This window comes from Rhinolophus sinicus, chromosome 6 (genome assembly GCF_057876585.1).
Source record: "Rhinolophus sinicus isolate RSI-liver-muscle chromosome 6, RSI-T2T, whole genome shotgun sequence".
Lineage (NCBI taxonomy): Eukaryota > Metazoa > Chordata > Mammalia > Chiroptera > Rhinolophidae > Rhinolophus > Rhinolophus sinicus.
Window position 1 is genome coordinate 28,484,128 of NC_142506.1, and position 15,432 is coordinate 28,499,559.

General features: G+C 35.4%; 1 protein-coding gene across 1 annotated transcript in view; it reads right to left on the bottom strand.

Moving 5' to 3' along the window:
- Window positions 1-2,723: 2,723 nt before the first annotated feature.
- The window catches only part of ATP6V1C1 (ATPase H+ transporting V1 subunit C1), a 35,543-nt gene continuing 22,834 nt past the window's right edge, over window positions 2,724-15,432 (bottom strand). The window contains exons 5-13 of the mRNA XM_019711780.3: window positions 14,761-14,855; window positions 13,070-13,161; window positions 12,224-12,322; window positions 9,954-10,022; window positions 6,310-6,402; window positions 6,123-6,216; window positions 5,296-5,393; window positions 4,299-4,425; window positions 2,724-3,306 (exon numbers count right to left, since the gene is read on the bottom strand). Coding sequence (XP_019567339.1) covers window positions 3,211-3,306; window positions 4,299-4,425; window positions 5,296-5,393; window positions 6,123-6,216; window positions 6,310-6,402; window positions 9,954-10,022; window positions 12,224-12,322; window positions 13,070-13,161; window positions 14,761-14,855 — 863 coding nt within the window. The 3' untranslated portion in view covers window positions 2,724-3,210. The remainder of the gene's footprint in view (window positions 3,307-4,298; window positions 4,426-5,295; window positions 5,394-6,122; window positions 6,217-6,309; window positions 6,403-9,953; window positions 10,023-12,223; window positions 12,323-13,069; window positions 13,162-14,760; window positions 14,856-15,432) is intronic.

The window sequence follows — 15,432 nt, forward strand, 5'->3', positions numbered from 1 at the left end:
TTTAATTTTGAAGTGAGAGCAAAGAAAAGTTCACATTTGCTGAGTATTTGTAATGTACAAAGTATTACTTTAAAGGTACTACTTGATTTGTGCTCAAAAAGCCCTACGGATTGTGTTCCACCTGGACCACACGGTGGTTCAGAGCAACTCCGGCAGGTACTATCAGAGGTAGGAAAATCTAGGTCAAATAAACTAGGCTATTGAAATTAGCATGCAACACGTACACACATGATCGCCCATCATCAACATCAACAAAATGTCCTGGGCTCCTGCATTCCTGCCAAATACCGACACATTTTCCTTCCTGATGGTCCACACCTAACGTCTTTTCTACATCACTGTCTAACTTGGACTGCGGTTAAGGAATGTGTTGGTCTCCCTTATACAGTAAGTACCTAGTGGAGTGCAGGAGGCACGGTAGGCAGAAGGCAGGGCAGTCAGAATTCTTAGGTTCAAATTCTGATTCCGACTCAAAATTTGAGTTTTAACAACAACAAAATCACCTGACTTCTCTGACCTTAAGCCTCTGCAAGAGTAGAATGGGGACAACCAGTCCCTCCAGCGTGACCACGGGAAGGGGTGAGGTGATGGGTGTGAGCACCGGCAGAGAGGTCTCTAACAGACACTGGATAAATGTTTAATGAATCTCAAAGTTATCTGAGCTCTATCCTAGAGGACAACCAGTAGACTCCTTGGCAGACCAAGCAAGGTAAGCAATGGGAACAGTCTCTTCCCAGGACTGGGAGCCGCCATGGTCAATATAAATAATCCAACACTGAAGCTCAGACACTCAAACTGCTTTAATGTTACAGACACAGACTCTATTATTCATCTCGCCCCCTCACACACAATTACTTCTTTCTAACCTTCGGGCTCCACAGTAACATGTACCATGACACTCCCAGATTAAACACAAGTGAAAAGGAGCTACAGGCACTCCTATTGGATTGTAAGTACATGTAGCCAGCGCTTACCAGGCACCTTTCTATGTACTTAATGTGCCCGTGGGGTCTTGTTTACTCAGCACAACAGCCCTATAAGGTGGGTACGCCAGTGACCCCATTCCATGAAGGAGGGACTGGGCATGGAGATCGCAGAGCTACTCAATAGCACAGCTGGCGTCTGCCTGCAGAGCCACACTCCTGGCCACTCTGCTGCACCGCATCCCTGAGAAAAATCACCATGGAAGTTAAGCTTGACACAATTCTGACCCACTGGTATCAGAACAATATTAAAGTCTGAATAAAACCTTAAAATCATCGTGTAGGCCTATGAATCTTTTACTTTAATCATCAAACCACATCTTCCATGATAGATTATACCCCTTTCCAGATACTAAGACTCAAAAAACACTTGCAAAGGACAGAGAACCAGTCTGGGTGGTGAGCACACAATGTGATATACAGATGATGTATTACTGAATTGTATACTTGAAACCTATGTAATTTTACTAACCATTGTCACCCCAATAAATTTAATAATAATAATAAAAAAAGACAACCAGAATTTTCTGACATCAAAACCAAAAGTTTTCAGCTTCCTCTTACCAAAGGAAAATTGAAAATAAAATCCATATTCCAAACATGTCTTGAATTAAAATAGATAACTTAGCAGTACACACCCTGTGACCCACCAAACCCACTTCCCGGACTTGTCTTACAGAAATACTAATATAAGGAAACAAAATATTTGTGTAAGGATGTTTACTGAAGCAGTGTAAGAGCAAAAACTAAAAACCTAAATATTCAGCTGGCCAGCTATAATTTGGCACAACTACATGATGGAAAACCATGTAACTGGTTAAAAGAATGAGGCAGCTCTACATATACTGATATGTAAAGGTATCTTGGATATACGAGTAAGCCAAAAAGCAAGGGATAGAGTATGTACAGTATAATCCTATATTGATTTTAAAATAACCTGTGTGTGTGTGCGCGCGTGTGAGATACGCTGTGGAGATACAGAGGAGGCCTGGGATACATACAGTTCCTTCGGAAGAAGCAATGGGGCTGAGGGGTAGCAGGGGCAGGCATCATCTTTCATGGTTTTCTTTACAGGAGTTTGTCTGTATTGGTTTGAAGTTAACAATTACTTTTGAAATAATATAAACTTTTGAAATGAAAAGCATTTTGGAGACTAAATTTCTAGGGAAAAGGGAATAGTTTATAAATGCCCTTAAAATAAAATGTAGACGTCTTTCTCCCATTTACAAGCCCGTGAGTGTATAGGAAGGGTAGCACTGCCCTGACACCCACTTCTAAAAGCTCTTTCAGGAAGCTAAACTAAGTCATTCACATTTTTTTAAGGCTAGCAACGCCTCAATTTTCAGACTATGTCAAAATGACATAAATGTTAAAATGAAGGCTTTTATAATTATAGATCTTAAAAAGGAAACATGTAAAATAAAGACTTAGCAAAATAAATGACTAAAGCTGGATAGTTTTGCTATACTTTATTCGAAATTGGCCCTACTTCCTAATTATTTGAAAGAACTAAGAGTCTAGGGTCCAAGTGTAAATACCCCTCATATGTTTAAAAATGATCTTCATATTTGTGCTCTGACCCAAATTTGACACATTTAAAGTATAATGCAAGTCAGACATAAATGGTGACACCTCAGTATATAACAAAATCCTGAAAGTAGCATAGCAAGTTAGCTATGATACCATTTATTAAACTCTGAAGCTGAATTGTAATCTTCTGAAGTTACACACACCACAATACACCTTTGCACAGGTAATTTTATTCTTTCCTGTGGGTGTGAACAGTGTTCATAGATTGTAATTTGAAACATTCAGAAAGCACATATCTGAATATTGTACATTTCTTTACATCACGATTCAGTAACTATTAAACAGTTATGTCTACTAAACACAGTGAACAAATGGTATAAATGTTTACACCATTCCCTTGTAAACAAGGCTTTTGTGCACAACGGTAACAAATGGAATTATGCATACCACAATATCAATGAGGAAAGACCTCTTTAAATAAACTATTCTGTTTATAAATAGACTCTGATTTTTTTTTTAGTACACATTTACAGACCTGATCAATAAAAAGAAACAATGGACCACAATGGAAGAATTCACCTAGGAAAAGGGGTCAGAAGCAAGCAAAGGGTAATAGAGGTAAAAGTACTCAGACTGTAACCTATTTCTGTTAGCATACACCAACACAAGGACAGGACTGTCTGGGAGGAGCTCGTTTTTACTTGAATTCCAGCAAGTTGCAATCAATCTTGTAGTACACATAGGGATAGTATTCCTGTTGACTCAGGTTTAAGCCTGGAATATCCATAGGCGCCTATGAAAAACCAGACAAATTGTTCCATTATGTACTTACAGAAGGAAAAGAAAGAAAGAAAGAATTACCATTTACCTTCCATTAAACACCTGCTCTGGACTAAGATTATGTATTCATACTAATTTAACCTAGGCTTTATTATCTTCATTTTGCAAATGAGGAAACAATCTCAGAAGGCTGCCTTACCCTGGGAAGCACCGACAGTGAGCAGGAAGCCAGCTTCAAGCACACTGACTCTGAAGCCATACAGTATGTGTTTCATCATGGCCCTACCTTTCTTTTTAACAGACATTGTAAAAAATTATTTTTCAATCTCAAGCTTGAGGAACTGAGTTTATGGGCTACAAGGCTTAGAGAATGCTGGATAAAACCAAGTGTGGTTTTAAAGATATGTATTATATATGCACATTATAAGAATTTACTGGTGGGAAATTATGTATTAAATATTTAACCTCATGTTTTATTGACAATTCCATGAAAACGTAGAAAGTCATTTCCTTCATTTTCTTCTACCAAAACACCCCGATTTTTCATGGTTTTTAATGATTTTTCTAACTAATACTGCCCATGTGAGATACTACCATCCCAAACTAAAAAGGAAAAAAATCAAGCTATTTGAAATAAAATATAAAAGACCCACTGCAATTTTAAACAGAAATGACAAAAAAAAAAAATCACATATACTTTGTTTATATTGTTTCAAAGAAGATATAAACACTATATTGCATAAAAATAAAAATTGCCTGTAAAATGTCTATCTATTAACTCCATTATTTCTACCAAATAAAGTTAAAATAGTTACGTATTTTCTTCCTCTGCAATTTATAATTTTTATAAACAACTAGTATTTTTTGTTTATAATTTTTATAAACAAAAAAAAAAGATTGGGTATCACAATATTCCCTATCCCTTTTCTGTTTATCCTTTTCCAATAATTATTTCTGAAATTCATTCCAGTTCCTACTCTATGAAGCTATCTAATAAATACTTACATCAATAATAGCAGCTGCACTGCTGTCTAGATGTTTATACAATTCATATAATACTTCTCTTAGTTTCTTCATTGTTTTCTTATTAGGCTGAAGTAGCATAGCTTGGAAGTTCACTGGCAAGCCATACCTTATAAAGAAGCAAAAGTATGGTATGTAACACAAGCAAACATATAAGGAGACTTTCTTTTTAAAGCAAATATTCTCACACTCTTCTTTAATCATAGCTAATGGGAAGATGGTATCCCATTTTAATGAACACCTTTACAAGTTCAACTATTAAACATGGAAACTCAAATCTTCTCTGGTCCTCACTGTCAACTAGGTATTTTTCTTTGAAATGAGAGCCAATTGTCTACTAGGAATTACTTTAATTACTCTTCAATTTTAAGGTAATCTGTGAATAACATCCTCAGTAAATAGTGATAATATGTATACTTAGAAAATACTTTCACGATAAACAACATAAGATTACCCACACCTACTTTGAAAACTCAAAGTAATTTAAAAAGTGAACATAGCTGCAGATAAGTATTTTTTAACAATTTCTAATATGAACAACATGTACAGAAGATCACAAGATAATTTAGATTTTAAGTATGTCAAAATATTAAAAATTTTAGGTTAAGTGATTTCAAATAAGTCATCAGTATACTGTATACCAAACTATTAACACATATAAATATTTGAAAGCTTTCTTTTAAACAAATACTGGCTAACATTTTATATGACCCACTTTTAAATAAGTACATTAGAAAAGAATCAGAGAGTACAGCAGCATAGGTCTCTTTTTCTAAACCTGGTATTTAGGGACATGACTAATACGTACATAAAAAGCTGTATAATATTGACAATCTCTACCTCATGATTGGTCCTTTGATTTGGCCCTTTGGTGTCTACAAGTCAATTTCCTATTACTGGACTGTGTGTTATAATAAAGAGGTCCAATATGAAGGGATCTATGAAACTCTTCAGATGCAAGTTTCTCAATTAACTTTACCTTAAAACAGACTCAACAAAAACCCTCAATGCTTTCACATGAATCCACGCAATAAACGCTTCACTGAAATTCACTTTCAGCCACCGCACGAGTGGTCCCTATAAAAGAAAAAGAAATCACCACAAACTTAGTCTTGAAAATTGCAACTAGGAATTAGATAAACCAACTGGCTTTACCTGACATTACTTGGTTAGGGTTAGTTTTCTTTCCAACTGAGATATAACTGGTTTACAAAGTACTTAGAAATAATTTTAAGTGGAATTTGCCTTTACTTCCTCTAGCATTACAAGGGAAACACCTTTTCTTTCACTCACTTCACCCCTTCCGTACAAGCTTTTGGTCTTCACAATAATCCTACACCTGAAGATAGCAAGAAAGTTGACACCAATTCCATCCCTGTTCTCCATTCTGCCTAGAATGTACTAATTCTCCAATGGTTTCAATACAAATTGCTTCAGTAAAAGATTACAGCATTAAAAAATTTTCCTCAAGAAAATGAAAAATCTTGCTGAAAAGAGAATACTAATATTATAGAATCCGTCCCACCATAGGGCATTAACCAAAACACTGCGTTTAAAATCAATTTCTGATATGGATTTAGATAGGGTAATTATTTCAAGGTATGCATTTTAAGATCACTATTCATAGATCTAGGCGTGAAATCAAAAATATAATTCATTCTGATTATTTAATAGAAAAAGTAATTAAAATAAAATGCTTTAAAAAGCAAAATCAGAGAAGTTTTGTTTTCTTTTAAATCAAAGAAAAGGAATACCAGTTTTTCTTCTGCTTTAACACTGATAACACTAAACATTAAGAACACATACAAATTGCTTTTTCTTGTCAGTAGAAAGCCTGTTCATTTCTTCTTTATCTGCTTTCATCTCCTCTTCATTATACTGGAAGTCACGAACAATGAATCTACATTTGGGGCAAAAAAACACAAAACTGTTCACACCATGTATAGGTGATTTAACAAATTAAAAAACAAACCAATAATAATAATGCTCTTACTTGTTTTCCCTGGCTTTGTGTCTGAAGTCATCAACTGCCTTCCTAAACAAGGTGACATTACAAAGGTAACTATCTTGATCCTCTGAGAGAACACTGGGAAAAAAAGACGAAGTCCATTTAAAACTTTGTGTTTACTTGCTGTCTTTCATATTGAGGACAATTCAGAAACAGAGAAAGAGGACAGAAAGGTGTGGCAGCCCTTCGCAAACCATCTCAATGCTATTTATCTGTATTGCTTCAAACACTGAAGACACCGAGTATTTGTGATGTTTTTGTTTACAATGCCTTAGCCCTATATTATGTTTATTTCTTCCTAACCAACAATATTAAACATTAACTCAAGTAAAGCACCCAAACTCTAAGAACCATGCTTTTCAATCTATATCAGTGCTAGGCTTACCCAGGCAAAATTGTCTAATAGCTGGTGTCTTTCCAGAGGGCCCTGGCTTTCTTGCTAAGTATCCTCTTCACTTCCGGAAACCTAATTCTCTCTTCCTCTCTCCAGCCCAGCCCAGCCCAGCCCCGAGGCCTGACATACCCTCTCCGCACTGCCAGTATCTCCTACCTCAGCGCCTTCCTTTTCTCCCATCACACCTACATCAAAAATTGACTAATGCAACTGTCTAAATACCCTCTGAAAAACACACTTTTATGCATCTCAGGACTCCCTGTTAGGCTTACGAAGATCCCAGTGAGGTCATCACTTCTACCCAGTCACAGCTCTCATGGACGTCACTGGAAAGACCTGCCATTTTCTCAGCTCCCTAATCAACCTAACTTTCGTTGTCAAGACATCTTCCCTGCTTTTCTTCATAAAAGTGATCTTGGCAACCTCTGTTGCGAAACACAAGAGAAGTTTCCCTCTGCACAGTGGCTAGCGTGGTTTTCTTCTAGGCCTTCCTAGCTAGTCTCCTGCCTCACTTGTGCTAGCTCCCTCAACTAAAGCCCCCACGAAGCACAGTGAGTTTGTGGTAGTTTCCAACAACAGAGAAGGCCAAAGTTAACCAGCGAACTGACCCAGACTATCTTAACAAGCAAAAGCAGACAGACAAAAAGGAAAGTGGGAATGCTGAAAGGACAAGTGAGCAGCACCTCTTTCTGAACAGTTTTTCCAATGAAAAGAAGCAGAACAGCAGCCCACCCTTCACTTCTCTGGCCGCCCTATTGACATGGCATTTATATATCTCCCTGCACGTAACCACACAATAATGGCAATAATGCAAATTGTTCAATCATTTAAGATTTAGGTAGAATACTTTGCAAATAGCTAGCTTTTGTTTATTTTTAAAATGAAACTGCTTCTTTCAGGTTTGAAGATGGTATTTTTCAATCTATTCTTCTACCTCAGAACTCCACTTTCACCTTCACTCCATCCAAGAGTAATCACTCAAGTATCATGCCAAAAAGCAACAAGTCAAAGCATTACTACTTATATGTGACTTTAAAATAAAGCCCTTAGAACAAAGACCAGCACACAGTAACTATTCCACAATGTTAGTTATTATGATAACCAAAAGCCCAACATCAAGTCATACAGATCTTTCCCAAACAGTGGACAGAACTCCAGACTAACCCACTAAAGCCTGTCTGCCCCCCATGAACTACCCATCCTCTTCACAGTGCTAGTTGAGCTACTGCTCTGCTCTTGATGACTATATTTAAACAGCAGGTTCAAGTCAGCGATTCCAAATGTATTTTGAACTGAGAAATAGGTGGAGCAGATGTTTTCACTGAGTGGGGAAGAGCTGGGAACTCTCAAGTGGTCAGTGAGTAGTTGTGTGTCATTCAGAAGACAGGTATTGCCTGCACTGAACTGTTACTGCCTACCATGTTTCCCTGAAAATAAGACTTAGTCGGACCATCAGCTCTAATGCATCTTTTAGAGCAAAAATTAATATAAGACCCGGTCTTATTTTAATATAAGACCCGGTCTTACATTATGCTAATTTTTGCTCCAAAAGATGCATTAGAGCTGATGGTCCGGCTAGGTCTTATTTTCGGGGAAATACAGTAACACTTTTTCCTTGAAACTACTAAAGTGATTTTCAAAAAATGTAAACCTCTGAAGTAGTACTTTTAAAGTCCTTCTTTCAGAGTAAATCTGGGCCTACTTAACCAGCCTAGACACCATTCCCCTGGAACTCAGGCTTGGCATATGCACAACTTGGGAGGGCATATTGTGTGCGTAGGGTCCTTCCTCTCCTCCTTCTCCTGCCTCCCAGACATAAAGTCAACCTCTAGGCTTTAACGCCTCACACAAAGGTATAAGAGGTATTATCTGTCAGGACAGAGAGCTTCAGTGGAAAACCAGTATCAACCCACAGCATTAGTCTTCAGTTTACCATGAGAAAGGCTGGTGTGAGTGGAAGGTATTCCCACGCCGCTACCAAAAAAAAAAATTCATGAGCACACATTTGTGGCATAGGTCTCAAAAAAGTCGACATTTGTGAAACTACAGTATTAATCATGTTACCTTACATTTTGTAAATTGTATTAAGCCTTAAAGTAACCTCGTTAACATGTACAGGGACGGTGCTATACTCATTTTACAGACAAAGAAAATGAAGCCCAAAGAAGTTAAAAGACTTACCCCAGGTCATACAGCAAGCTGGTAGCAGAACCAGCAATAGAACTCAGATCCCTGGGTCCAAGACTCTTCCTATTATACTAACCTACCTCCCATATGACACAATGAAACTGGAAAAGAAAATATTTCATGGGCCTGGCCTACTAATACTACTCCCTTACTATCGCCTATAGTTTTCTTTCACCACGCTGCCACCTCTTAAGGCATATACATACAAAGGAATCTCTTGGGGGGGACATATACACTACATTTAATATTTTTTCAAAGAACCCCTTATATGGAATAGTAGACTATAGTAAAAAATGACATGGTACGGTGTCAAAGAGTACAGGACCTGGAGTTAAAAGACCTGAGTTCTAAGGCCTAACTTTGCCACTGGACACTTAATACAGCCATATGCTTCCATCAACTATTTAAGTCTTTTGCATTTTGACTTTTTCATCTATAAGAATAACTGCCCAAACTACTTCACAGAATTGTAAATATCAAATTAGACAATGTATGTTGATCCATTTATGTATTTAATAAATTAAAAAGTACTTAATAAAAGTTTTTTTTGAGTACAGATTAGGTAGAATCTATGTTTACTGGAAAGTGATGGTAAATATTTCAAAATCAACACAGTACTCCAGCAGCCATTTTGGTACACTATCTTTGCAAACAAGGTAAATGAAGAATTATAGACACATCGTAGGTCTACAATATTACATGATGAATTTTCAGAAGGTAGCACAGTGCAGCAGAAAAAGTGTTACACCAGAGACCTGGGTTCCAGTTCTAGCTCTGCCACTAATAAGATGTGTGACTCTGGGCAAACCACTTCACCTTTGTGGCCTCAAACTTCTACATCTATAAACATGAGCGGTCAACCAGACTGTGCAAAGTCCCTTGCAGGTCTAAAAGTATAATAATATAACTAACTTATTTATAAGGTGAACAAAATGGCTTTAAAACTGTAAATTTATCACAAAGATGGCACAGATATTTCCTAATCCAACATCCAAACTATAAAAGGAATTCTAGGAGAGAAAGAGGTTTTACAAAGATGGCTACTTACTTGCTAGACCTTGGAACTACCATTTCCGCAAGTGTTTCATACTGCTTAATCCAGTCGTTGTGGTTTAACCTGCAGAAAATGTACAATAAGCCCTGGAAAAGAAGAGCAAGTCCTACCTCCTGCCATGTCCACAAAGAGAAAGAAATGATGGGACAATCAGGAAATTTGGCTACAGTAAGTATACCTCAAATCTATATAACAAAAAAATTCAAGTTTCCTACTGAGAATGAATTTCAAATACACTGAGTGAAGCAGGGACTACAGTTCACCACCCTCTTATATGCAGTAACTATTGCAAAAAAGGCACATCCTAGAACCAAGTTTGGAAAGGAAGTAAGGCAAAGTACAGATTTGAAATAACTTTCAAATTTTAGGGTTGATACATATTACCTCATTAAAAAAAAGGAAAGAAAAAGGTCATGCCAAAATCACTCTCATTTCTTTTCAGTGTCCATTATAAAAGGCTGGATGAAACTATATATTTTCTAAAAGCACAGAGTGCCAGGAAGTATTGAGTAAATAAAATGACGGTAAACTATGCTGCCACAGAACATTGTGCAATAACCTTCTCTAGAGAACATTGGCTTTGGGGAGTGTGGAAAGAGACAATTATGTTTGTAATTTAAAATAAAGAACTGTAGTATTTGTAGGCCAGGATAGAGAATAACTCATTACATAAGGTGCCCTAGGTCCTATGTTTCAATTATAGTGTACAGAAAACTATGAAAACTTCTGGTTTTAAACACAAATTTTAATTAAGGTTAAATGAGACAAATCTTTTATGTGGGCAAAGGTTATTTTCTTATGTATTATAAAAACACAGAAAATTAATTATAAATAATCAGTGTTCTAGTATAGCAGAGATGAGTTGTTACTAAAAGACAAAGTACAACTTTGGGAACCAAACCCTTAGTTTTAAGCCCTTTTCCATAAGCAAAGAATTATCCACTGTGTAGTAAGGAGGGAAAAAACAGAATATTGTAGCCACTCTAAATTCGATAGAGGTACTTTCACACCCTTTTCCAGGAGGCATCATTTTCCAATATTCCTAGTTTCTTAACCATAGATAAAAATGGAAAGTACAGTAAAGGAAGATTTCACAAACGATGTTTTCTAATTTCCCATCTCAGTTTGGATCCTCCAAAGATTCCCTGATAGCAAGACTTTGATGTTAAGTCAAAAGTGAAAACATTAATGTTTCTGTTTCTGTTTCTCTCGCTCTCTCTCATACACACACACACACACACACACACACACACACACACACACAACTTCTAATCTTCCAACTGTCCAAAGGTTTCATTTTATCAAGATTAGCTACCGCATTTCCCCGAAAATAAGACCTAGCCGGACAATCAGCTCTAATGCGTCTTTAGGAGCAAAAATTAATATAAGACCTGGTATTACATTATATTATATAATACATTATATTATACTATATTATATTATATTATACTATATTATATTATATTACATTGTATTATATTATATTATATTATGACCCAGTCTTATATTATAGTAAAATAAGACCGGGTCTTATATTAATGTTTGCTCCAAAAGACACATTAGAGCTGATTGTCCGGCTAGGTCTTATTTTCGGGGAAACACAGTATGATCAAATGTTAATTAACAAAGAAGGCCTTATTAAAGAATATTTTAAAGGGTTATCTAATCCAGCAAACTATGCCCACAGCCTGTTTTGTAAATAAAATTTTACTGAAACACAACCACATCCATTTGTGTACATATTGTGTGTATGGCTGCTGTCAGTTATACCCACAAAGTTGATGTGGCAGAGTTGAGTAGTTGTAACAGAAATCATATGGCTTGCAAAGCCTAAAATACTTACTCTCTGGTCCTGTACAGAAAAAAGTGTCCTAAGCCCTGATCCACTAAATCCTTTGCTTGTTATTATAGGACTTAATTCATCCCAACCAATCATAAAGATTAAAAAAAAAATACAAAGAGCTTCCTATTTTGAAAAATCTAATTTTTTACATAAAATAATTTAGCATTACTTAATTTTTTAGTGAGCCAACTCTACTAAGTTGCTAATTTTGATTTGAAATTGATGTCTCAAGTTATGAACTAAATTCTATTGTATGTGCCACACGAATATATGTCGGTTGACAGAATGAATGACAAGGTGATATCCCCTTTACACCTGGGTTTTATGGAAAACCTCAAATTACAATATTAGATACTAACATTTTCTTGTATTTTAATAAGTAAAAAAAAAAAAAAAAAACCTTTACAATAAAAAGACATACTTGGGAACTACGACCAGTAAAGTGATGAGATACTCTGAATCAAGAACAAAGTCATCCTTCTTCACAATTTCTGCTAGACTTCTAGTTAGCAAGCTTCCTCTGAGGAAGAAGAAAAAAATCATTAGGCTGATAATTATGTGCTTCCATACACTTGTAAGGAAATAGCAAGCTAATTATATTTACACATACTATATAGACATCTCAAGAGAGGGATTAGCCTAGTTAACATTTTACTTTATAAGTCATCAAAATTTAGCTGAATATTTCCCATCCATGCAACCGAAGAAATGTCAACATTTATCAAAATTTGCCTCTAGCACCTATCTCCCTTTGTGCTTGCTTTAATTAATGTAACTGGGCTCTTCTCTTGATTATATATATAGTATCTTGACTGGGAAAGTGTTATTCATTAGATATCAATTAAAGTCTATTTCACTGTAATTATAAAATTATATCATCTAAGCAGAGCCTTTAGTTTTCCTGCCTCTCCCTGGGTATCATTTGACACCAGGCAATTTTGGTTAGTTAACCTAATAATCAACTTTTTCAAATCAGTCTTCAATTAGTCTCCCAGTACTGATCTTCTCATAATGAAAATGTCTTGCCCAGTTTGCACCACTAGACAGAATCCAGGCAAATTTGCCTCTAGGATATAAATGCTTAACTTCAATAGTTAAGTGATTAGAGCTACACCTGTAGTAGTCATGCTACAAGGAGAGTAACCAAAACAAGTGTGTTCGATTTTTATTATAGAAACAGCTGGAACTTACTAAACAATATCTCAGTCAGTGTATGCTACAATGCTTCCCTAAATTCTTAATATTCACGAATACTTGGTATGCTTACGCATTCTTTCGTTCCAAATTCTGAAGATTCCCTTTCAGGTTATTATATGCGGATGCTCGAGATTTCAAGTCATTGTCAATCTGAGTCACTCCCTTTAAAAAAAAAAAAAATGCAAGATTTTCCTAAATCTGCCTCTACTAATACAATTAAAGTAGCTGTACTTAAACATAACTTTTAAAAAACTACTACTAATTCCTGATGTAAAAACATTCTATTTTAAAAGCACAGCTTTAAAAGGTCATTTCAAAAATAATCTTGGTAATTTCCATGTGACTCTTTTCTACTAAAGACAATGTTTTAGTCCACATGTATTTTAATTATTTATTGTATTACTTCTTAAACCATGTAAATAGAATCTAGGCCACCGGGTTTAGAGATTATTAATTAAAAGGCTGTAATTCACAAGGTTAACGGATTAATTCCCAAAAGGAACTAAATTACAGAGTCTTGTCCACAACTCCCTATTATTATACAAAATATTTTCTCAATGTAATTTGAATTGTAGTTGAAATTATTTATAAATGTTATAAAAGCTGGTTTTTCAAAAGATTGACTAAAACTACTAACAATTTAGGAGAAAACACAAGGCAGTGGATTTAACATTTGAGCATCTTGAGTCTGGAGCCTTAGACCACACTCGGCCCTGGCCATTTCTGATACTGATTTAACATCTGAAAACCCAGTTTCAACTCAGCTCTACCATTATCAGTTATGTCACTGGGATAAGTCACTTCACCTCTCTGAGCCTGTTTTCTCGTCTGTAATAGTATCAGGCAGAAGACGACTAAATCCTTGGTAAGGATCAAAAGAAAATAAGGCTCAGTCATAGTAAGAGCACCACTGTACATTATCAAACTACTCATTTTCACTAAATTGTATGATGACTTTAGTTAAAATCCTTGATAGTCTATTCAATTACATTTAATTATAGAGCACACTGTATAAATAAAGTCACTGGGAGCCAAGGAAAGTCTATCCAATTAATTTAAACCATATTTTTTCACCCTAGCCAGGTCATAAAAATGTTGACAAACAATTAATAGGTGTTTGTCTATTTGCTTCATTATAATTTCAGGTAAGACTTTTACATTTTCGCTCACGCTCCAGGACTTTGCAATATAAAAGGAGCTTTCAACTCAGTGAATTCATGGATGGGCTTCAGGATCTGTGTACTCCTTGAAACTGTACATGAAATCGTGTGGTACATGAATACGGGCAGTTTTCTATGTAGAGGATCAATGTCAGAAGGCATCAGAGAACACATAAAGTTTAATGTCTGAATCAGTACTGTACATAAATACACTTACAGGACCACTGTCATCTATGTGACTCATAAATCTTTAATACACTCTAATTTCCTGTTCCACATAATCTCAGTTATCCTGAAAATTTGTGTAAATAATTACAGAATTTTAAGGTTTCTTTTCTTATTTCAACATTGTTGATACAATATTTAAGTATATAAATAAGTATATTACACAACTTGAATAATCTACACAAGAAAGTGTTATATTTTTTAACATCTTTTTTTTTTATTAAAGTTGAAGTAAGGGTACCCCTACCTCCTGTTTGTATCAATGACATATATTTAAGCTGCCTTGTCAAAACCTAGAGTATTTCATAGCTAAAATGCTTATAAAATAAAGCCACTATAAATCAATGTGTCCTACCTGTGTCATTTTTTATCTTACCTTGGCAATTATTTCAGAAATATTTTTCAGGGACTGCTTGATTGGATATTTAGCCATGTCCCACTGAAACCTTGTTATATAAGTAACCAAGTCAACTGAAACAAGGGAATAAATTAATTACTGAGAAGCAACAGAATTTTTTGTAGTTTGCTACACAGTAATAGATTTTAATGCTGAAATTAGCACTGAGAAAATCAGTAAAGATGTCATCATTTCTGAAGAGTCCTAATTAAATAAATGTGGGACCACATTAAGTAACACAGATTAATCAAAATTTTACCTTGTAATCTGACTGGATCCCTTATCCTTACTCAAAATTTAATATATATCAAAATGTTCTTTCCAATTTGATGACTGAATTAAATGAAATATGTACATATCCATGACATGCTTCATATATAGGAGAAAGAGAAACAAAGATTAAGAAACGACTTCAAATTCTCTCCTCGATAAGTAGAATTTGACAAAAGTATGTTCTCTCTTTGACAACTAATCCAAACAAACTGAAAATGAACTTATTTGTTAAAACCATGTGGTGATTGTTTCTAGGGGTCTATACTTCAACAATCTTCAAAACACAGAACCTTTCACTTTCAAATGAAAAGAATAAAAAATGTAGAGTCAAAGAGACTCAACAACTACTTCCCTGAACGTTTAGTAATCAAGATTACT